Source organism: Schistocerca nitens, chromosome 1, assembly GCF_023898315.1.
Source record: "Schistocerca nitens isolate TAMUIC-IGC-003100 chromosome 1, iqSchNite1.1, whole genome shotgun sequence".
Lineage (NCBI taxonomy): Eukaryota > Metazoa > Arthropoda > Insecta > Orthoptera > Acrididae > Schistocerca > Schistocerca nitens.
In genome coordinates, this window is record NC_064614.1 from 39,611,082 (window position 1) to 39,635,690 (window position 24,609).

Consider the following 24,609-nt stretch of genomic DNA (forward strand, 5'->3'; position numbering starts at 1 on the left):
AGGAGCTGGTGAAAGAGGCCCAACAAGCTTTTTTGCTGTCTTTGATGACTCTACGGCATTGCGCTCGGAGTCGTTTGTATTCAATACAATTCGCCAACGTAGGATGGCGGCGAAAGATGCGTAAAGCACGTCGTCGAGCACGGATAGCGTCCCTACAAGCCTCGTTCCACCAGGGGACAGAAACACAACGTGAAGAAGAAGTAGTACGAGGAATGGAACGTTCGGCAGCATTGATGATAACAGCCGTGAGGTATTCGACCTGACTGTCACAACTGGGAAAAACGTGGTCCGGAAAGGTCGCCAGGGAGGAGTAAAGTCCCCAGTCAGCTTTCAGTACGTTCCAGCTCGAAGGACGTGGGGATGGGGTGTGATGCAGGAGACCAACGACACAGGGGAAGTGGTCGCTCGAAGAGGTGTCAGAAAGGACATACCACTCGAACTGACGGGCAAGAGTGGTAGAACAGATCGAGAGGTCCAAGTGGGAGTAGGTATGAGTAGAGTCCGAGAGGAAAGTCGGGGCGCCAGTATTGAGGCAGACAAGATTGAGATGGTTGAAGACATCCGCCAAGAGTGAGCCTCTTTGACAGGATGCAGGAGAGCCCCAAAGGGGATGATGGGCATTGAAGTCACCAAACAATAAAAACGGCGGGGGAAGCTGAACGATCAGGTGCATCATGTCAGCCCAACTAACAGCAGATGACGGTGGAGTGTAGATGGTACAAACTGAAAAAGTAAAAGCAGAAAGAGTAATGCGGACAGCTATTGCTTGGAGTGGGGTGGTCAATGGGATGGGATGGTAATAGACATCGTCCCGAATGAGCAACATGACCCCACCATGAGCCGGGACACCGTCCACAGGGGTGAGGTCATACCGCTCCGAGGTATAGTGGGTAAAGGCAATACGGTCAGTCGGGCGCAACTTGGTTTCCTGGAGACCAAGGACAAGCGGACAGTGCAGGCGGAGGAGCAGTTGTAATTCCTCCCGATTAGATCGAATACCTCTTATGTTCCAATGAAACAACGCCATCGCTAGTCAAAAAGTTGGAAGAACGAGACGGGGGAAGAGCTGGTCACCTCGACGGCCGCGGAGGGCCAGGTTGCGAGGGAACAACGCTACAACCGACGGGAGGCGGATCCGGTTCCATCGACTCGTCGCCAGCTGTGGCCGCTGTCCCTGGTTGTGTAGGAGGGGCAGCATCGTTTGCCGACGAAAGGCCAGCTGAGCGCCTGGCAGCAGAGCGTCCCGGCGAAACTGAGGACGGCCGGGAGCAGCGACTCACGGATGGAGCGTCAGACGAAACGCGCCGGGGTGGAGAGGGGGATAGAGACTTCTTCTTGGAGGCCTTCTTGGAAGGCCGAGGAGGCACAGGGATGGTGGGCTGGACCCGAAGAAGGTCCTCACGCGCGGGGTCCGTTTTGGAACGCCGGACCTCTGAAGCTGGGGTCCGGAACGTTTCCCCGATGGACGCCTGAGAAGAGGATCGCTTCTCAGGGGGCGTGGGGGCAGGAGGAGGAGGAAGGGTGGCCCCTGGGGCAGAGGGGGTGGGGGCCATGGCGGAGGATGATTTGGAAGGGAGGGATTTGGGAGGCGGAGGCAGAGCCCCCTGATGGGCGGAGGAGGCGGAGGGGGGACAGGATAGGGAAGGAGTGGACACAACTGAGGCAAACGAAGTGGTCAATGGCACGGGATGGAGGCGGTCATACTTCTTCCTGGCCTCAGAATAAGAGAGCCGATCCAAAGTTTTGATTTCTTGTATCTTCTTCTCCTTCTGATATGCGGGGCAGTCTGAGGATCTAGGCGAGTGGACGCCAGGACAATTAATGCACCGAGGTGGTGGGGTGTATGTATGTTCCTCACGAAGAGGACGTCCACAATCGCCACAAAGGGGCTCAGCCTCACACCGTGACGACATGTGCCCAAAGCGCAAACACCTAAAACAGCGCATAGGAGGCGGGACGTAAGGTCGCACGTCGCACCGGTAGCACATCACCTTTACCTTCTCCGGGAGAACGTCCCCCTCGAAGGCGAGGATAAAGGCCCCGGTGTCGATGCGACGGTCTTTGGGGCCGCGCTGGACTCGCCGGACGAAATGCACGCCTCGGCGCTCCAGGTTGGCCCTGAGCTCCTCATCAGATTGTAGCAGGAGGTCACGATGAAAAATAACCCCCTGCGTTCTATTTAGTGCCAGATGTGGGACAATGGATACTGGGATGTCCCTAGGCGGTCGCACGCCTGGAGCGCCGCCGACTGTGTGGCGGAGGTGGTCTTGATAAGAACGGACCCTGAACGCATCTTGCTGAGAGCCTCGATTTCCCCGAAGATGTCCTCAATGTGCTGAACAAAGAACATGGGCTTGGAGGTGGCGAATGTCCCCCCATCGATTCGAGAACAGACCAAATAGCGGGGGAAGTACTTCGCCCCAAGCCGGCGGGCCTGTCCCTCCTCCCATGGAGTGGCCAAGGGGGAAAGGGCAGGAGAACCAGAACTAGAAACGGTACCTTTTCTTTTGAAAGACTCGGCCGCAGAGCGACCTGATACGTGTTGACGTTTCATCTGTGAAACGTCCGCCCGATACCACCCACTCCGACCAGGGGCTCTCCCCACGGGCACCACCCAGCCGCAGCAAGGGCCACCTGGCAGGATGACCATTGCCGGGAGTCCTGATGCCCCAAGGAGACGGGCATCTACTCCTTGGCCGACGTGGGGAGGGTGCAGCTCAGGTATCGGCAGTACGATCCCTGTGTTGTCAGGGGGCTACAACCTAGAGGGTACATGACGACCCCACCACAACGGGCTGGCTACCGTGCTGGATTTCTGGTGCCATGGAAAGTCCATCATGATCGCTGGTGCAGATGGAGATGCATTATGGGCGTAACTTGGACAACCCATCAGGCGTTTAGGCCCAATTTGAGGAATAGTGGGTATGGTTACAACGCTGGTGCAATGCTGAGTGCCAAGGTCTTAGTGCACTTAGGACCAGTGGTACACCACGTAAGGTGTCCTTCCCCAAAAGGCTCGTACTTCTGTAGAATTTTGAAAAATGGAGGTCAAACCCCAAGGGGGACCATCACATGGAAGGCCGAAACGGTTGAAACTCCTTTTAGTCGCCTCTTACGACAGGCAGGAATACCTCGGGCCTATTCTTACCCCGGACCCGCAGGGGGGACCTTTGGAGAGAAGAAAACCACTTGTATGAATATCAAGAGCTCAGATGGCAACCCAGTTCTAAGCAAAGAAGGGAAGGCAGAAAGGTGGAAGGAGTATATAGAGGGTTTATACAAGGGCGATGTACTTGAGGACAATATTATGGAAATGGAAGAGGATGTAGATGAAGATGAAATGGGAGATAAGATACTGCGTGAAGAGTTTGACAGAGCACTGAAAGACCTGAGTCGAAACAAGGCCCCGGGAGTAGACAACATTCCATTAGAACTACTGATGGCCTTGGGAGAGCCAGTCCTGACAAAACTCTACCATCTGGTGAGCAAGATGTATGAGACAGGCGAATTACCCACAGACTTCAAGAAGAATATAATAATTCCAATACCAAAGAAAGCAGGTGTTGACAGATGTGAAAATTACCGAACTATCAGTTTAATAAGTCACAGCTGCAAAATACTAACGCGAATTCTTTACAGACGAATGGAAAAACTGGTAGAAGCGGACCTCGGGGAAGATCAGTTTGGATTCCGTAGAAATACTGCAACACGTGAGGCAATACTAACCTTACGACTTATCTTAGAAGAAAGATTAAGAAAAGGCAAACCTACGTTTCTAGCATTTGTAGACTTAGAGAAAGCTTTTGACAACGTTAACTGGAATACTCTCTTTCAAATTCTGAAGGTGGCAGGGGTAAAATACAGGGAGCGAAAGGCTATTTACAATTTGTACAGAAACCAGATGGCAGTTATAAGAGTCGAGGGGCATGAAAGGGAAGCAGTGGTTGGGAAAGGAGTGAGACAGTGTTGTAGCCTCTCCCCGATGTTATTTAATCTGTATATTGAGCAAGCAGTAAAGGAAACAAAAGAAAAATTCGGAGTAGGTATTAAAATTCATGGAGAAGAAGTAAAAACTTTGAGGTTCGCCGATGACATTGTAATTCTGTCAGAGACAGCAAAGGACTTGGAAGAGCAGTTGAACGGAATGGACAGTGTCTTGAAAGGCGGATATAAGATGAAAATCAACAAAAGCAAAACGAGGATAATGGAATGTAGTCGAAATAAATCGGGTGATGTTGAGGGTATTAGATTAGGAAATGAGACACTTAAAGTAGTAAAGGAGTTTTGCTATTTGGGGAGCAAAATAACTGATGATGGTAGAAGTAGAGAGGATATAAAATGTAGACTGGCAATGGCAAGGAAAGCGTTTGTGGAGAAGAGAAATTTGTTAACATCGAGTATAGATTTAAGTATCAGGAAGTCGTTTCTGAAAGTATTTGTATGGAGTGTAGCCATGTATGGAAGTGAAACATGGACGGTAAATAGTTTGGACAAGAAGAGAATAGAAGCTTTCGAAATGTGGTGCTACAGAAGAATGCTGAAGATTAGATGGGTAAATCACATAACTAATGAGGAGGTACTGAATAGGATTGGGGAGAAGAGGAGTTTGTGGCACAACTTGACCAGAAGAAGGGATCGGTTGGTAGGACATGTTCTGAGGCATCAAGGGATCACAAATTTAGCATTGGAGGGCAGCGTGGAGGGTAAAAATTGTAGAGGGAGACCAAGAGATGAATACACTAAGCAGATTCAGAAGGATGTAGGTTGCAGTAGGTACTGGGAGATGAAGAAGCTTGCACAGGATAGAGTAGCATGGAGAGCTGCATCAAACCAGTCTCAGGACTGAAGACCACAACAACAACAATTGAGCTGGCTCTTTTGATTAACTCAATGAGCAATACTTTACAGGGTTTGCTTAGGCTGAACATAACTTTGCACATTATAGTTACGAAAAAAAGAACAATTTTACATTAAGGTCACAATGAACGAGGATACTCTGATCTGTTCCTTTAAACAGATTGTTAATCTAGCAAATGAGGTGCTACGTATATGAAAAAGAAATGTATTATGTATGTTATAGTTTATTTAGTTTTATAAATATAGAAATTAGATTGGTTCACTCATTCATAGGGCTAGCAGATGAAAAGGTGCAGAATTTTATTTAGTTTTATAAATATAGAAATTAGATTGGTTCACTCATTCATAGGGCTAGCAGATGAAAAGGTGCAGAAATTTTGGGACTTAAAAACCTGAAATATGTGTAAATGCATCATACGAAAATTTCTGCTCCCTTGATGACGTTTGAATGAGTAAACCTGTCAAGTTATAGTGTTATAATGGTATTAAGTCAGGTTATATGATGTTATTCAGCAAACTAGTGTTCCGCTTATATATTTTACATATTTGTCTGTTTTGTTTGATTCACTTCCTGTTTGAGGTATTGGTTGGGTGACGAATGGCAATGGGGGACAGCAGCCAGTGTTGTGACATCAGAGCAAGAGCAGAGAGACCTCGACACCAATTGCAGCTAGAAGGAATAAGCGAGACGAAAGATTCCATGGACCCAATACAAATAACGCACACAAACAGAATAACAAGGTTGGATGTCAACAGGTCCACAAAAAACGCAATGGAATGAATTTGTGCACTTGAGCCTAATGGCAACATTATCTTTGATGGCATATCATGTGAACACGCAGAAATCAGCACTTGTTTGAAATTACTGACAAACAACTACAACCTACCTAAGAATCGACTGTGAATTACTGAAATTTTCTCTGCCAGCCGATGTGGCCGAGCAGTTCTAGGCGCTTCAGCCTGGAACCGCGCAACTGCTACAGTCACAGGTTCGAATCCTGCCTCGGGCATTAATGTGTGTGATGCCCTTAGGTTAGTTAGGTTTAAGTAGTTCTATGTTCTAGGGGACTGATGACCTCAGATGATAAGTCCCATAGTGCGCAGAGCCCTTTTTTTTTTCTTTTTTTAAAATTTTCTCTGTCAGCGATTTACTGCAATTTGTTCAAAAATAAAATGAATAGTCACCAACTATCAAGCAAAGGAATTTCATAAGAGCTGGATTTCAGCTTGCAAAATGTTTAATATTTATTCTTTGTGAGCAGTCATTTTCTTAAAACGCAGTTAGTAAAAAGCAAATTTCAGTAATAGTGTTGTTATGACAATTTCACTGGGACTGAAGGAAATATTTATTAAAAGTGGCAATTCCTTAAAAGTAGGTTCATTAATATGGGGTTTTACTTTATTACTTTTGTGATTTTTACAGGTAACATTGTTTTGCTCATACAGTGGCAACCGAGCCAAATGAAGTGCTATCTTTAATAGCATTTGGGATGATGGTTTTAATCACAATGTTTCTCAAGTGATGTTCTATATTAAATTTTAAGCCTTTACTTAGTAAATTATTCCTTTGGGAATGAATTGAATATTTAAAGACTCATATATTCTGATATTAAAAAAATAATCTAATATTCAAAGCAAAAGATAGTATGATTGGTGAAACATTTTAAAATTTTGTTAAATTTTTATCATATGCTGATAGTATTTTTTACCTTCAGTTTCTGTGAATTGAGGATTTCTTGCTTAATCTCCTTTAGACGAGCTTCTCTAACTGCAATTCTTGTGACTGCACGCCAGGCATCTTTGGCACGATATCTGAATCCTTCTACCTGCTCTAGTTTGAACTGGTATGCTCTGTAATAAAAAAATAAAAATGTTTATGACACTATGGGAGATAATTATGTGCATCACTATATCATTATACAAAGTTATCAACCAATTTATTTGGCAAAGATTCCTTATACATTTCATGACTACAAATCAAAGGAGTAATTTAACTGGCAAAAATGTTTGAAAAAAACTGATACTTCTTATGAACTCTGCCAAAAACACAACAGTTAGACCAATTTACCTTGAACACAACACAATTAAAAAAAAAAAACACACACACACACAACTACTTTTAACTGCAGAGAACTAAGAAATGCTACCACTTTCTTTGCACTTATCAACTGTGTTTGTTATAAACTGTTTCTGCTGCCAAATGAGTGACTTGATATTTATTTAGTTACAGAGTAAAATGCTTCTTTGCAAAGCTCTCCCCCCACAACTTACTTCAATATATTATTATTGTCTCCACAGCTTTTTTGAAGAAATTGTTCAACTTCTTGCATCAGTGGTCTTTCCTTAATACTCACAAAAGATAAAGCTGTGCCCTGCAAAGTAAAAGCAAACATATTAAATACACTAACATAAAATTCACACAGAGCACAAAAAGTAAATGACTTGGTTAAAAATGTGTAACACTTATTTCAAATTGTGTAAACTATAAAACATGCAACTATAAACTGGTAGATCTGAGATGACATTAACAGAACATCCGACACTGAGAAATGATGATAAATTAAACACTGTTGAGTTGATCTGTTCTTGTGTTACATTGTCACAAGGACCAAACCAGACAGGGATTTGAACTCTGATTCTCCCACATATGAATCCAACATACTAACCCCTGCATCGTCACCCCATTTTCCATGTTTTGACTTCCAGGCAAGAACTGCTCAAGAAGGGGAGAGGGTGTTTGGGGAGTTTATGAGATGAAGGACAAACACGAATAAAGCCTATGTTAAGGGACACCTGCAACTGCCTCTAATACCATCACAGTACAAATACAATACCACATGCAGGCACAGATGTTACAACTTAAGCAGTTTGTAGAACAATTAACAGTATGAAATTTTGATGCAAACATCTATATCACAAACATTGCACATTTCTTGCATATTACATCATATATGTAGAGGAACTGAAAAGAGGGAATAAAATTGTTAACACCCTTCAGTAATATTACATAAAACACAACTTGGCTTCAACTCAGTTTTATAAAAATGTGCTTCATTTTCGAGTTTTTGTGAAATGTGGAATCTTATAGCCACGTAGAATATTAAAAATATAACTTTTATATCATATGATGCAGAAAACAAACATTCCGAAAGTAACAGTGAAAGAGAAAAGACACATCACTACACAGGCATTTATTTGGGAAATACGAGTAACTTCTGTCAACTGTTGTTTACTTATATTAGAACAGTGTACTTACGTACTAAATCACTCGATAAAAAGTGACATTTTTGAGGCTATTCCTTTCACATTTATAACACAAGTAAAACGCAATTATTATCAACTATTTCCAAGCACCCTTCAATGACAATTTGAAATATTAAATCAGAGGGGTCCTTCAAAGCACTTCATCTCATACTGAGTAAATGTCACTGTTTATCTGTTTGCAATACTCAGTGCCGAAAACAGGTGCTTAATATTATTTACTGTACCAACTTAATACAAAACTAAGAAACAATGCGATACATAACCCCATTTATAGAACAGTAGATTACAATCATTTCACAGGTTCCTACTTTATTTGCATGTTTTAAATTTATTTATTTCCATGTCTATTTAACCAAGTTTTCTTCCACAAAATCATGCTCAAAATGGTCTTGTTATCTACTTTAAAATGGTCTAGTGTGGAATGTTCATCCTGTTCATCCTGTACATGGCACTGCAGTTAGTGGCCCCGACACTGAGTCTCACCACTCTCACACACAACATCTTTAGCCTCACCACACTTGCACAGAACATCTACTTCCCCCAGAAGACCAAACTTCTGCAAGCTGATCTTATGGCAATACACTCACACACTCATTCTGGTCAAAGTTTGCCATGCAGGTTAGAGGACCTTACTGCCAGATGCCACCTCTTTGCTTGGCAAGATGTTTGAGTTCTCCAGGTCTGTTCTCTTTTCTGCCAGTGTTTCTGATAGGCACCCATGAGAACCTGTGTTCTTTGCACGAAGGGATTATTGGGCCATATGGGTCTCCTGATGGTGGTGCTCTATGCATTCAGTGATGTGAGTTCATTTCCAGCTTTGTCCTCTCCACATGTGAGGCAAAGTCCCGGTGCACGTGAGTGTGTGCAATGCTGACGAATCATAGACCTTTTGCACATGTCAACTTCAACATCCTGTTGCCATTAGTACAGACTCCTTCCTTCACTGTGATGTCCACATTCTTCATACACGCAGAGGTGCTCCAGACAAAGGGAGCATCTCGGCACACAATGCCATAACTGACATCTACAACAGTCTTGGATTAGCACCTTGGGTCTGCTCATCAGTGACCTGATAATGTTGTTCTTGACACAGAAACTGGCTCTGGAGTCGATGCAATGCTCTAAACATCAGGAAGTGATCCAGGGTCATGCCTAGATATTTAGACTGTGAACAGTGCTAGAATCAATCATCTCACCTTGTCACATTGGGTTCTCATGATGCTTCTTGATTACCAAGATGAAAAGTGCCAACCTGCGTCTAGCTGGGGTTTCACTTCAGATGGTTAGCATCATAACAGATAGAGCATGTTCAATGTTAGTCTGTCAGTTTCTTTTCTCTTCTATGAGAAGCTCTAAGGTGGAGCTACCACTGCAGCATATATGAATTACTTGATGTCATTTGGTATTGGCTGGTCATTTGTGTACATCCTGTACAGTACTGGCACTAAGATGCTTCCTTGTAGTGTGCCTTTCGTCTCTATCCTCCACCTACTGTTCTTTCCCCATAGAAGTTGACATAAAATGTCCTGCAATGGAAAACGGCACCAACAGAGGATGCCATAGAGCAGTCTCTCATCAGATCGTATAATTTAATCAGTGACTTTTGGTGAGTGACAATGTCGTATACAACTGGTAGGTCAATGAAGGCCACTCCAGTAATCTTTTTTTGTTCAAGCCCATCCTCCATGCATTGCATCACATTTATTAGCTGTCCATTAAATCATTATCCTAGAGTGGAAGCCCACTCACTGTTATATGAATTTCTCTTATATGATGTTTTTGATTTGAAGCAATGTCAGACAAGATATCTCAGAGCTGTGAAACAGGTCAGAAACTTTTTCGATCATTTGACTGTTCCCCCAGTTTTGATGAGGAGACCACTTTGGCCTTCCTCCATGTATTCAGGATATTTAAGTCTGTAACACAGGTTTTCATCACAAACAAGATCGTTTATGCAGTACAAAGCTGTCAATTTGTTCTCCACACAGTTCATCAAGGCCAGCTGCTCTCGTGGCTCTTATGTCACAGAACACAAACCCTGCCTCAGACATGACGAATGTTTTCATGAGAAAATGGTTTTTAGTCCACAGAGACCATGTTTGGCACTCCTGAGCTGTGGTTTGCAGCTTAAGTGTTGAAACTGTCCATCACGCATTTACACAAAATACAATGTCAGGTCTTTTATACAGAAGTCTCAAATAAGGTAGATCTCATTTTTAACACATTCATTATTTTCAGAGCCTCAGATCTCTTAAACTCTCTCACATTGCTAAGAAAGGTTTATTTAAAGCACTGAGCTCATAACTATGGCCAATGGGATTAAGTCTCGGCACAGCACCAGCTTTGAACATCACTTTGATTACCTTCCATGTGCGTCAGATCTACGTACTGTATACCATCCTACTAGGACCGAATATTCATTGAGCCTGGGACCTATGGATTTGCAGTCTGACATTTACTCTCTCAGCTGATGACCTACACTGAAGACATCAAGCAAGAAGCATTTATTATTGTGGATAGGAATCGCAAGCACGGTAAAATTAAGGCCAGATATAATTAGACAATCTCTCTTACAAGCTGTCCGAAGTCATTCCTCTGTCACCAGATTCAAATTAAACTGAGCAGAAAAGACAAAATCTGAACTCATCTACAAGAACCTTCCCCAAACAATTTTACCGAGAATTTCTACGTTAATAGACAAGGAAATCTATACTTTCAAAGCTGACTTCAGGCTAAATTTTTCAGGAATTGTAATGCTTTTTTTTTTCTTTTTGTGTGTGTGTGTGTGTGTGTGTGTGTGTGTGTGTGTGTGTGTGTGTGTGTGTGTGTGTGTTTTCCTACTTCTGGTAATACTGTCATCTACACAAAAGTGAAAAGGAAAATCAAAACAACTGTATCAGCATTTCTAGTTGCTGTAAGGGATGGCAGCATGCCTTACATGTAAAAACAGGCAAAGTTATGCACAAAGGCATAAACAGAAAGAACTCCATTGGAGCCTGAATCAAAATAAATATCTGAAAGTCAATGACAGTGACCACATAATAAAATTCTACTGACACCCTTGCACAACAGAAATTTGATGAAACCCTAATTTACAAATCAAACCAACTACAGCAAATACCAGAAAGTTTCATCAAAACATTAATGTTTCTGAAAAATCACTGAAAACCTTTACATTAAAAAATGTGGATGAGAAGTGTCTTGGCAGGTTAAAGAAAAACAGTGAGTATTAACTAAATTATTTTATCTCCAATTTTTAAATCAAAATATGATTTTGTTCTGAATATTGCACCTCATCAATTTCCTAGTGGAAACCTTCAGTGTTTCAGATAAATTAATTCATGTATAGAAGCACGCAAGCAATTATGTCATACATTACATATCAATGATGTAGTAATTCAAAAGCTTTTTTTATAAACATTAAAATCAAAACCACATTATAATAATATTGTACCTGATTTGTTCCTCGAGCAGTGCGACCAGCTCTATGGATATATGAGTTTACATCAAGAGGGAAGTCAAAGTTAATAACATTGGAAACATACTGGAAGTCTATTCCTCTTGAAACACCTGACTCTTTATCTTTCTTCCTTTTGCTGAAATTATAAAATATAAAATTATGTGCATACATTCAAGTATAACGAACGCCTTCTCAGAAAAGATTTCAAAAACTGAGTGTGTTTGCTTATCACTTTAAATCTATGATAATGTGATATTCCTACATTCCTTCTTAAAGGCAATGACTAGTGAACATACTACCAAGGGCTAAATACAGAATTAAGGGGCTCGGCAGTAAACAATGGTAAGGGACAGTCTGCGAGAAACAGAGATATTAATTGTAAAATGTCAGAATGGCATGTTTCATTCATATTAGTAAAAAGCTCTAGGAAAAACCGATAGATGGCACCACTTTGCCAAATTTCAGACTTTGCTGGATCACTACCCAAAAAAGTTGTAGTAGGACTTATCCTTAAAATGAGTAGCCAGACGCTTCTTTTTTAGTTAAGGATTGGAAGTTTACCAGGCTTTAATCTTGTCTTTAAGATCCTACAAGTAGTGACATTGATGAAGCAGACACTAAACATGTTAATGATCAACAGAGCATATAGAAAGAATGAAAGAGGCTAAAATGTCGCAGTGTGCAAGAGCAGATGAAGAAAAACAGGAATGAAGGAAAGCGGTATGTAAAAAGTACATAGGTAAGGGTAATGTTGTTGAAGGAAAAAGGACAGACCCGCCATGCAAATGCCCTAAAAATGTTTCCAGCTTGTCAATGAAGTAGATAAACAAACAATATTCCAAAATATCTGGGAAATGAATTACTACAATACTCAAAATTCTTACCTATAAGGTTGCTTGCGATCAAAAACTGTTATCCAAAAGAAGACTAAACAAGAGATGTCTAGACGCAGTCAAACAATTCTATATACAGTGAAAACTGTCGGAAAGGATATCATTGTTTGCACAATTGCATTCCTTAACATTCATGGACTTCAGAAAAATAGAGGGCGAATGGAGAATATCATGAAATGATTGAAAAATGGTGCCATTTCACCTACTTCTGATGGCAGAGGTAAGCAGACCAGTCATCCTAGAAAATATTCAAATGAAAGCATTTATTGACGAACTTCCAAAGTATAGGAGTCACCCCACTCAAAAAGATTCATCGAAAGAGCACTTAAGTATGGAATATTCCCTGCAGCTCTGTTATGACAAGTACGTTGAGGAATGTTAGTCGGCCAGCAAAAGTTCTATTTCTATAGACAAATTTCGATGAATATTTACTGAGGAATTCAATATAAGTTTCAAGAGCCCTAAAATGGACACCTGTCAACAATGTGATTCAATTTATGTAGCAATCAAGCATGCTGAGAACTGTGAAAACAAAACTGTGATATATTCATTGTGAATAAAGCAGGAGATTCACCATCAAAAAGCAGAAGCTGGGTAATCTGCAATATGTGAAGCAATGAAAGTAGCAAAACAAAATCAAAATAATCATGTAATCATGTTCGATTTGCAACAGACACTACACACACCTAATCTGACTGGGCCAATGTTTTATAAGCATAAAATATGGTGCTGTAATTTTAGTGTCCATTCTTGCGCAGATAGCCAAGGACATTTTTTTCTCTGCGCTGAAGTGACAGCTAAAAGGGGACCAGTCGAAATAGCAAGCTGTTTGAAGATGTATTTTGAAAAGAAAGACATCAAAGGTGAAAAGTTGATTGCGTTTTCCGTCAGCTGTAGTGGACAAAACAAGAATTGGACCTTAGTGGCTTTTTGGCTCTACCTGTTAAAGTCTGGTTGTTTTAGATACATTGAGCACACCTTTCCTCAGGCTGGACATAGCTGGCTACGTAGTGACAGAGACTTTTCTCAGGTGGAGAAAAATGTCACCTCAACATTATCAAAGTGTTTATGGACTTTATCACTGGGAAGTAGTTCTAAGAACATCCCAGCGAAATAAGCCATTCAAGGTAACTCATATGACTCAAGAGTGTTTCTGCAGCTTCTCTGCACTGAAACAGCTGCTCCATAAACCACAAACATCAACTGCTCAAAGCAAATTCAGTATTACGAGTTGCATTCGACTTGTATTTTCTGCTGAGCTACAAAGTCCCACCCCAACATTAATGTTCAGTGATATATACAATGGTTGCCTAGAATCTGTTGCCGTATCAAAACATGGAAGACCTGCAAGCAGTTCTTTCCTGACAGAGCCTAAACTATAATAATCTGGACCTCTTCTTACTAAAGGAGACAAGCTAAGAGACATTCTCTCAAGCTTAAAATGGATACCTCCTGTATATCATGATTGGTATGACTCACTCCAACCAGAAGGAGGTACTGCCCATCAGCAAAGAGAAGATGAAGAAGAAAGATAGACAATCATGTAATGAGAAAACAATGTTTTAAGTAAAATAACAATGCATTGAGAATAAAATGTTTTCACATAAAAAATGTTAAGAAAGTGTGTTGAGACTACAATGTTTCGAGTAAATAATGTTAAGTACATGTTTCAGGAATTTTGAAATTTTTTTTTTTTCAAGTTGATATTACATACTAAAAATATGTAACTATTGATGCTGTGTAATAAAGCAATGCTGCACCTGAAGGGAAAAAAAATTATTTTGTATGTATTTCAGATATCTGATTTATGGGATTTTATTAAAATATTTGTGGTGCGTTTTCTCAGAACTACTGATTTGTCCCTTACCATTTTTTACTGCCGAGCCCTTCAATTTTCAAGTACAGTGATCTACAGTGCCTTTACTATAAGCTACGCCCCTCACAGTTCTATTTTAGGCCAATTCCGGGCATATGTTATACAAACAATTCTTAAAGTTCTCTTTACTTTGTTCAAAGTTTGTTTAGGATTGACAGCTATGAATAATGCAGTGGGGTAAGGCTCCTGACAAAGGCATGGCATGCATTCAGCCTATCTCACGAGACCTATAGCTGCAGCAATCACCCACAGTTGCCATACATTCACCTCCCACCACTACAACATTTGCTACTTGCACTATACTTCAGATTCAAGCAGCATGTTGTCCTGTGATCTCAGTCTGTACCTGCTGAGATTTTGTTTGTTTTCATTTTTTACAGTTGTGATACCTGTTATTACTATTGCTCAGTGTGTGATACTGAACAATATCACGAAGCAAGATCATCAAATGTTATTTAGTGGAACTGTTAGATGTCTTTCTCTTGGCTAGCAGATTGCTGTTGGTCAGATCATTTGAACAATTATTTTATCAAAATCATTTGGAATGAGCCTATTTACAGGATATATATACATGATTACTGTTAACATTAATGAACTGAACATGTTATATTATTTATACTTATGCAACCAAACATAAAAAATTGTCTGCTTTTATTTTTTATTTTCGTTTTTTAATAGAAATACATCAGTGGAATTGAAGTTGTTGTCCAGGAGAAATGATTTTAAATTAGATTTAAAACCTGCTTTGCTACCTGCACATTATGAAGATCATGCGAGTGAAATGATTTCCACATTACATGCCACACCATCAACAATTGTTCTGCATAATGCTCAAACCATTCAGCTGTTGTTCAAATAGCTAACATGAATGCAGCCAGTCACATATCATCTCCGACAACTGCTGACATTTAAACAGATGCACATCCCATCATTTTCAAGGCACAAACACAATGAGAGCACTATGCAAGGGAATTTAAATCCTTGGCAGGCAGGGCTACGCCATCCAAGATCAACATAGCATCGGCAGAAAAACACATGGACACGCGCGCGCACGCACGCACACACACCATAAATAACTACTGCCACCACACAGTCAAAGATAACTAATGTCAGAAGTTATCAGTAGTGAATACTAATTTCTAACAAGTGAGTAAATGGTAAAGTGAGTGCACGTCTAACCTCACATTGCACACAAAAGTTTTCCCAACAGGTGATTCACCTGGCAGACTTGGTCCTTTTGACAAGTAAACAAAAGGTGCTTGAGAAAAGTTTTAAATAAGTTCTGTCCCATCCTCTATTACAGAAATGACTGGCCATAATGAAAATAGATATTAAATAAGATCTGCTCCAGACTCTATTAGAGAAACAACTGGATGCAATGAAAGTAGATATAGAATATGCTTTAATTAAAGATATCAGTGCAAATCATTTAGCTGCTCATGTAATACAGAAAGGGACAACATTTGAATGTGACACCACATAGGCTAATGATTTTCACACTCTCAACAATTTTAAAGAGAAATTACAACTGCCAGATATCATTGCCATGAAATCAGATAAAAACAACAGTACTTTTGTACAAGTGTTATTATGTGGATAAATTTAATGATTTCCTGAGTCCCAGATGGTTCTAAGTTCTTCCTAAAGATCCTACTAAACTATTCAAAGGTGATACTAAATGTGTAGCGAACTCATGTAAAAGCATGTTTTCTAATTTTGAATCAAAGCTGTCAAATACTACATCCTAAACTACATAAGCAAGGTGTTCCCATTCATACAGTTATATCATCGTTTACTGCTCCACCTTACAAACAGACTAGTAAATTGAACACCGTAATTAAAAGCAAGACTACATTCAAATCAAGGTGTGGTATTTCAAATTAAATGGATTTTGTAAATAAGATGTCTACCTATCTCACATAGTGCTAAACTGGTATCCTTTATTGTCTACAGTTTGTTTTCCAACACATCAATATGGTAATGTGTTGATATTCTGACAGGGTTGATGTACAGATCTAATATCAACCCTGTGGAACTGAATGACCTAAGACTGGACACTCAAACATTTTTAGTACAAAACTATTTCCAGTTCCAAGGTACTCTGTGCAAACAGTTAGATGGCTTAGCTATGGGGATCCATCTTCGTCCACTTTTGACTGAAATATTCATGAACCCATTCTGAAAAACATTTTTTGAGTAAGGAACCTTAAAGTGCAAATATTAAATACTGACTGAGATACGTAGAAGATGTACTGTGTATGTGGAGAGGCACTACAACACAGCTTAACACATTTTCACATAACTTAAACAGTCAACATAAAAATATTCAGTTCACAATGGACACCGGCTACAAATCCATAAACTTCCTAGATCTCATTATTGACATCATAACACCGACACATTGTTTGAAAATTTATAGAAAAGCTGCAATTGCTCACAACATCCAGTAATAAACGAACATGCAGCTTTCACCCAACAAGGAACAAAAATTTCACATCGAACAAAAAGTTCAATAAAATTCATTGACTCAACCAATGACTACAACCCTGTCCTGAATGACCACATCTTGCTAAAGAGCCAAAAAATGAAAATTATACCCCTTATCTATGCTCCCTCTGCTGTCCCTTCCACTGTCACAATACTTAGGAAGATATCAGAGTGTAGCAAAAACACTGAAGTCTTATGACTAGAGGATTTCCTACTATGTCAAGCACACAAAAGCCCAGTTCTATATTGGCCAACCAGGCAGAGACATAGCAACTAGGCTGGCTGAACATTAACACAGCTGGAGGTCACAGAATTATGATTCCAGTCTTGCTGAGCATGTACTTAGTGAGAGCCACAACTACTACCCACAGTCCCATGTCCTCTTTGCAAATAAAGGCCTAAAACTCAACCTGTTGGAAGCCTTGGAAATCAACATACTTCTAGTCCAAAGGCCTGATTTAATGTTAAATCACCGAACACAGCTTAAAACTTCCCCTCTTCTAAACTTCACACAATCCTCTCAGTTTGTCATTACTTCCCACATTGTCTATTCCTCCAATTTCCTGAGAAGAATCAGTTAACATGAGTAAGCAGCTTAAACTCTGTCCCTCTGTTGTTTGACCAGTGAGCGAGAGAGACAACAGGTTCAAAGTAGAATTCAAGCAAAACATCTGTCTCTATTTATAAGGTCATTTCTGTTGATGATAAGACACGTACCACTGGATAGCAAAAGGAGGAATTGACTGACTGGTTTCAGAGTAACATTGTTGAAACATGTGATAATCTTAAAAATGTGAAGCTTATCACACAATAAACCGTGATTCATCAGATATGAAATCAACAAGCTGGCAAAATCACATGTGGTTATGGTCATTAAGGTGCCACTTTGTCACTGTCATTTCATCCCAACAGAACTGATATAGGCCCAAACTTTAAGTTCTGTTACCAGCAATAATAAAATAATTACTTGTCTGCAGATGAGACACTCAGCAATGAAGCTGTTAAGAAAGTTATCTCAGAAGAGTGGAAGAAAGCCATGAATCATAAGCAATGCTTCAAGGAAAAAACATTACAAAATTAGGCAATTTTATAAAGTTTGTAGATTAAGAGATTGTGTTGTGAAATAACACCAATACAAGTTTCAATTTAATCATCTGTGAATGTGACAAAAATAATGTCATTAGGTCTTTTCCATTATCAACACATAAAAGATGCCCTTGACTGTTCGGGGGGTGCACTACACAAAGGAAGCAGCTATTCGGATAGCAGAGTACATGTTGAGTGCACATGAGGGTTTTCTTTAGGCTAGGCAGTAGTTTGAGGCACTTGGATGAACATTTGCCAGTTGATATGCACCATGGAAAGTCAAATGGCTTTCAGAATATACACACTTCAACTGTCATAATTTTATCAGTAAGCTGTCAAAAGCTTTGTAATAAAGTTCCTGAATTTACTGCTCTCCAGGAAGTCACTCACAATCAAATAATTCTCTGGACCAAGAACTGGCTGGAACCTGAACTGGAAAGCTCCGAGATATTTAGTGACATGGAAAGACAGATTACAGGCCATAGGACGGATTCATTGCTATTGACAAAATAATGCCTCTATTGATGTTGAAGTTGAGTGTGACAGTGGAGTTATCTGGCTGCATATAGGTGAAACCAAGTTCATTGTTGGATTTGTTTAGCAGCCACCAGATTCTACTGTGACAGTTCTAGAGTCATTCAGAGAAAATTTAACTTACCAATTATAGACTTGAGATGTCTATGGATCCATTGTGGGGACACAGACAGACAGTCACACGATATGCTTTTGAGCAAATTTTCTGAAAACTGTCTTGAGCAGCTAGCTCGACTGCCTATACACAATGAGAATATCTCGGACCTTGCAGCTACAAATAGGCCAGACCTTATCGACAATGTCAACATAGAAATGGGGATTAGCAATCATCATACCATTATAGCTACTACAATTACAAAAGTTAATAGGTCAGTCAAGAAGGTTTCTGCTAGACAGAGCAGATAAGCAGTTGTTAGCATCCCACTTAGACAGTGAACTGACGTCACTTAGTTCCAGTAAGATAAATATAGTGGAATTATGGGCAAAGTTTAAGCAGATTGGAAATCGTGGTCTGAGATATACGTGCCTAGTAAGTGGATAAAGGATAGAAAAGACCCACCACAGTAGATCTATGCACAAAGCACACGACAACTACCACTGTCACACCTTTGCAAAAGATCTGGCAGAGAACCTGAGAAAGTTCTGGTTTTACATAATATTGCTCAGTAGGTTTATGGCTTCCATTTAGTCCCTTGTTGACCAGTTGGGAGTGGCAGCAAAATGAAAGCCAAAGTTTTGAACTTCACATTCAAGAAATCATTCACACAGGAGAATCAAGCAAATGTACCATTATTTGAATATCACACACACTCCCATATGGACGACATAGTAATAAGCATGCCTGGCACAGAGAAACAACTGAAAGATTTGAAAGCAAATAAACCAGCAGGTCTGGATGGAATCCCAGTTCGATTTCACAAAGAGTACTCTAAGGCATTGGCCCCTTACCTAGCCTGCATTTACCATGAATCTCTCACCCAGCACAAAGTCCCAAGGGACAAGAAAAAAGTGCAGGTGAGTATAGTATGTAAGAAAGGTAACAGAATGGACCCACAAAATTACAGACCAATATCCTTAACTTCTGTCTGCTGCAGAATCCTTGTAAATGTTCTCTTTTCAAATATAATACACTTTCTAGGGACTGAGAAGCTTACATCCACAAATCAGCATGGTTTTAGAAAGCATCACTCGTGCGAAACTCAGTTTGCCCTTTTCTCACATGATATACTGCGGACAATGGGTAAAAGGCAACAGGCAGATTCCATATTTCTAGAGTCCTGGAAAGCATTTGATGCAGTGCCCCCATTACAGGCTTTTAATGAAAGTACAAGCATATGGAATTACAGGACACTGATGTGACCTATTCTTGAATACTGCTTGAGAGTTTGGAATCCATACCAGGTCAAATTCAAGGAAGGTATAGAAGCAATTCAGAGGCAGGCTGCTAGATTTGTTACCTGTAGGTTCGAATAACACATAAGTGTTATGGAGATGCTTCAGGAACTGAAATGGGAATCCCTGAGGTGAAGGAACTCAAATGGGAATCCCTAGAGGGAAGGCAATGTTCTTTTCAAGAAACACTATTGAGAACTTTTAGAGAACCAGCAATCAAAGCTGGTTGCCAAACGATTCTATTGCCGCCAACGTACATTGCGCCTAAGGACCACAAAGATACAACAAATTAGAGCTCATGTGGAGGCATATGGACAGTTGTTTTCCTCATTCTATCTGTGGGTGGAATGGGGAAGGAAATGGCTAGTAGTGGTATAGGGTACATTCCACGATGCACCGCACAGTGGCTTCTGGAGTATCTATGTAGTTGTAGATGTAGGTCCAGCTGAATGTTTGGAGTGTGCTGTTTAAGTTCTTGCAAAACAAACTAATATTTTCAGCAACATAGGATAGTTGCTACATTCAGCAGAGATGCTGAGTCGCAGATAGGCATAACAAACACACACACACACACACACACACACACACACACACAAATGCAACTCGCACACAGATCACCACTGTCTCTGGCAGCTGCAGGCAGACTACCATTGTTTAAACTAATATTTTCATAAGTTTTGACTGTTATCAGCATCTGAGTCCAAATGAAAAGAAATCTATCTTACTGTTTGCTATATAACTACTGCAGTTCTGAGATAGTAAATTTTGTATTGCTTTTCTTCTTTCTTCCAAATCCAGATTAGTTTTCTCACCAACACGAATGGATGTAAATTTTTCTGTTATGTTAGAAATAGATAGAAACATACATAAAAAATGTAATAACAGGTTAACTATAGACCTAACAATCTGAATCTCGTAATGAAACTATGTTGGTGATCCCTGAGCTTTGACACATGTTCTGGTTTGGAGCAGATTAAAATATGACATATTCTCAAGATTTTCTTCACATAATGTGCAGAACAGAGCAACATGGAGAGTTGCATCAAAGTAGTCTTCAGACTAAATACCACAACAACAATGTGTTCAACTAAATTCAATGATACTGTTTCAGCATCACAAAAATTCATTAATGCCATCAGGTAATGAATTTTTGTAAACTTTCCATATATGACTTTAAAAATTTCTTGCTGTAAATAGATCTAAAATCAAAATGTGATGCACAATGACACTATTTTGTCTGTATGTTGAATAGTTTGCGAATTTGGGCAATTTGAATCAAATGTAAGAGTACACGAATGTTCTGTACACGACATATGAACTCTACTTCGTGTACATGCTCCTGCCCAAGTGTCAGTCCTAAAGTACTTGCAGATTACACACATTTGCTGGGTCACTAGGTATGGCAGTACCACATGTGGTGGTGTTGGGCAAAGAGTTGGGCTTTCAACTTCATATGTCATCATCAGGTGTCATCAAATGATCATAAAGATTAAATTAGATTAAGTTTTCGTTTCATAGACCCTAAAAATGAGATGATTCTCGTGGGTGTGGAACATGTAAGAAAGTATAACATAAAACATTTGAATATATATACTTACTACCCTGATCATCTGTCAGGAGATGGTCAAAATAAGTTAATACTTTGCAGTAAACTGGGATAGCTAATATTTACACAATTAACACACTGTCAGAATGAGACACTGTTATCCACTATTAATAAATTTATCACAAGCAAAATACCTAATCTTGACTGTTGTAACCAAGTGTTGTCAAAGCTGAAATCTAAGAGATACTTTTACTTAAGCTGACTTAACAGTCTCTGTTAAGATATTCATCTACGGAGTAGGAGTTGCCTGTCAAAAAGTCTTTCAAACTCTGTTTAAACTGTACTTTATCTGAAACCAAGTTTTTAATGGTTGCTGGCAATTTATTAAAAATGTGTGTTCCTGAATATTAGACCCCTTTTTGGACCAAGGTAAGTGATTTTAGGCCTTTATGTAGATTCTTCTTATTCCTTGTATTGATACTGTGTATTGAGCTATTGGTTGGAAATTGAGATGTATTACTTGCAACAAATTTCATTAAGGAATAAATACACTGAGAAGCAGTGGTTAGAATACAAAGTTCCTTGAACAGGTTTCTATAAGATGTTCTTGAATTTACACCACAAATGATTCTTATCACGTTTTGCATCCTAAAAACTTTTGCTCGGTTTGATGAGTTGCCCCAGAATATGATCCCATATGACACAACAGAATGAAAGTAAGCAACGTATGCAAGTTTTTATATATTTATATCTCCTACATCTGACATCATTCTCACGGCAAATACAGACATGTGACTCTTCAAGCTTTCCTGGCGGATGTGTTGTAAATAGTCTTCATAGGTTTGAGGTGGCAAACCCGTGAAGACTATTTACAAATACAGACTTGTTTAGGCACTTAAACAATTCTGTGGTATGTCATTCCCAACTGAATTTATTATCGAGTTGTAATCCCAGAAATTGAACACTGTAAACCTCTTCAATCTGCATGTCTTCATATGTTATACTCATGTTGGAAGGAAAATACAGGTTCTGAACTGCATATAGTGGGTCTTCTCAAAGTTTAATGGCAAAGAATTAGCTTTAAACTACTTATTAATGCCAGTGAAAATTTGATTAGCAGCTATTTCTAAACCTGTACTTGACTTGTTACTTATTACAATTTTTGTATCATCTGCAAACAAAACAAACTTAGCATCTGGCAATGTAACAGATGAGACATCATTAATATACACAACAAAAAGCAATGGACCCAAAATGGAACCTTGATGAAGACCACATGTAATTAATACCCAGTCAGATGAAGACTGGCTGCTTACTGCACACGTATTTCACAACGACACCATTTGTTTCCTGTTAGATAGATACGACTCAAACCATTTTGCACCATTGCTAGTGACACAATAATACTCTAATTTACTTAGGAGAATGCTGTGGTTCACACAGTAAAAGGCTTTTGACAGGTCACAGAAAATGCCAGTAGCCTGTAATTTATTATCTGATGAATGAAGTACATTCTCACTGTAAGTGTAAATAGCTTTCTCTAAATCAGAACCCTTCAGAAATTCAAACTGTGACTTGGACAATATTTGCAGTCGGATGCTTAAGGAGATGCTTGAACACAACCTTTTCAAATATTTTTGAGAAAGCCAGCAAAAGTGAAATTGGTCGATAGTTTGATGGTATCTCTTTATCCTCCTCCTTGTAAAGAGGCTTAACTTCAGCATATTTTAGCCAGTTTGGAAATGTTTCGCTGATAAGAGATTGATTACACAAATAACTTAAGATAGAACTTAACTCGCATGAGCACTCTTTGATTAACTTTGTTGATATGTTATCATATCCACTGGAATACTTAGATTTTAAGGATTTTATGATCGATGCTACTTCTTTGGGATATATGAGTGTCATTTCCATTTTACTGGAGTTATTTTTAAAGACTGGTCTCAAATACCCCATTGCACTGTTCACTGAACCTGATAACCCCAAGCTGTCAGTAACAGAAATGAATTACTTGTTTAAGAGGTTTGCAACACTAACTGTACTTGTTACCAAAGTTTCATTTATTTTTAGAGCTATCTGTTCCTCTTCCTTTTTGGCCCCACCTGTCTCTGTCTTCAGAATATCCCATACAGTTTTTATTTTGTTACTTCATGTAATTATCTTTTTCTCATTATAAAGCTGCTTCGATTTCTGGATTACTTGCTACAATATTTTGCAGCATTACAATTCTAACCTCAGAGCTGTTCCTAGATAGCAGGTAGAGTCCCCTTTTTGTCCCACATGATATCTTTATTCCCTGTGTAATCCACAGTTTATTTTTTTACTTGTGGGTGAGTTAAGTTACCTTTAGGGGAAAACAATTCTCAAAAGTGGAGGCAACTTTATTAATGAATGCTTTGTATTTTCCATTTGAGTCAGATGTAAACAACTATCCAGTCCATGTCTTTGAGCAATTTCCTGAATTTCTCAATTTTTTACTTATTTATTACCCTCCTGTACTCAGATTTAATATATTTTTTATCCTGACAAGTTTCAACATTTAACACAAAATGCTGCATGTCATGATCAGATAGCCCATTTACTATTGCTTTTGTGATATGACCTTTTTCCCTAGATTTGTCTACAAAGACATTATCAGTAGCAGTCTCAGAGCATTTACATATCCTAGTAGCAAAGTTCACAGTAGGAACTAAATTGAATGATAGTGTTATTGACTGCAATAATTGTTCGCTGACAGAGCTTTTCAATAAAACCACCTCCAGTAACCACTATTTCCTTTTTTTTTTTTTTTTTGCTATGAGGTGGGACAGCAGAGCTTCCAGATTTTTTATGAAGAGGTTAAACTTCCCTGAAGTATATCTGTATATACCTACTATTATAAAGGGCTTGTTATGAAATACTACTTCTGTTGCACGAGCTTCTAAGTGCTGCTCTGAGCAAAACTTACAATCTTGAAATCGAAACAGTTTCTATCAAATATGGCAACTCCTCCTTTCTCCATATTTCCTCTACAGAAATAAGAAGCTAACTTGAATCCTGTAACATTTAACATATCTATACCAGTGGTCACATGATGTTCAGAGAAGCAGATTATATCAACTGGTTTGCTCAAATCTAATTCTTCAACAAAAATAAGCAACTCATTGAGCTTACCCCTTAGTCATAAGATATTCTGATGCAATAGTGATAGCTGATTTCGTGCACTGGCTGAATT

At 39.5% G+C, this 24,609-nt stretch overlaps 1 protein-coding gene across 3 annotated transcripts in view; it reads right to left on the reverse strand.

The window, feature by feature from the left end:
- Positions 1-24,609, reverse strand: part of LOC126234504 (probable ATP-dependent RNA helicase DDX56) — an 87,187-nt gene that overhangs the window by 28,124 nt on the left and 34,454 nt on the right. For all 3 annotated transcript variants that reach the window (XM_049943216.1, XM_049943201.1, XM_049943209.1), the window contains 3 exons: positions 11,576-11,717; positions 7,129-7,229; positions 6,567-6,708 (listed from right to left, as the gene is read on the reverse strand). In XM_049943216.1, the coding sequence (XP_049799173.1) occupies positions 6,567-6,708; positions 7,129-7,229; positions 11,576-11,717 (385 nt within the window). The remainder of the gene's footprint in view (positions 1-6,566; positions 6,709-7,128; positions 7,230-11,575; positions 11,718-24,609) is intronic.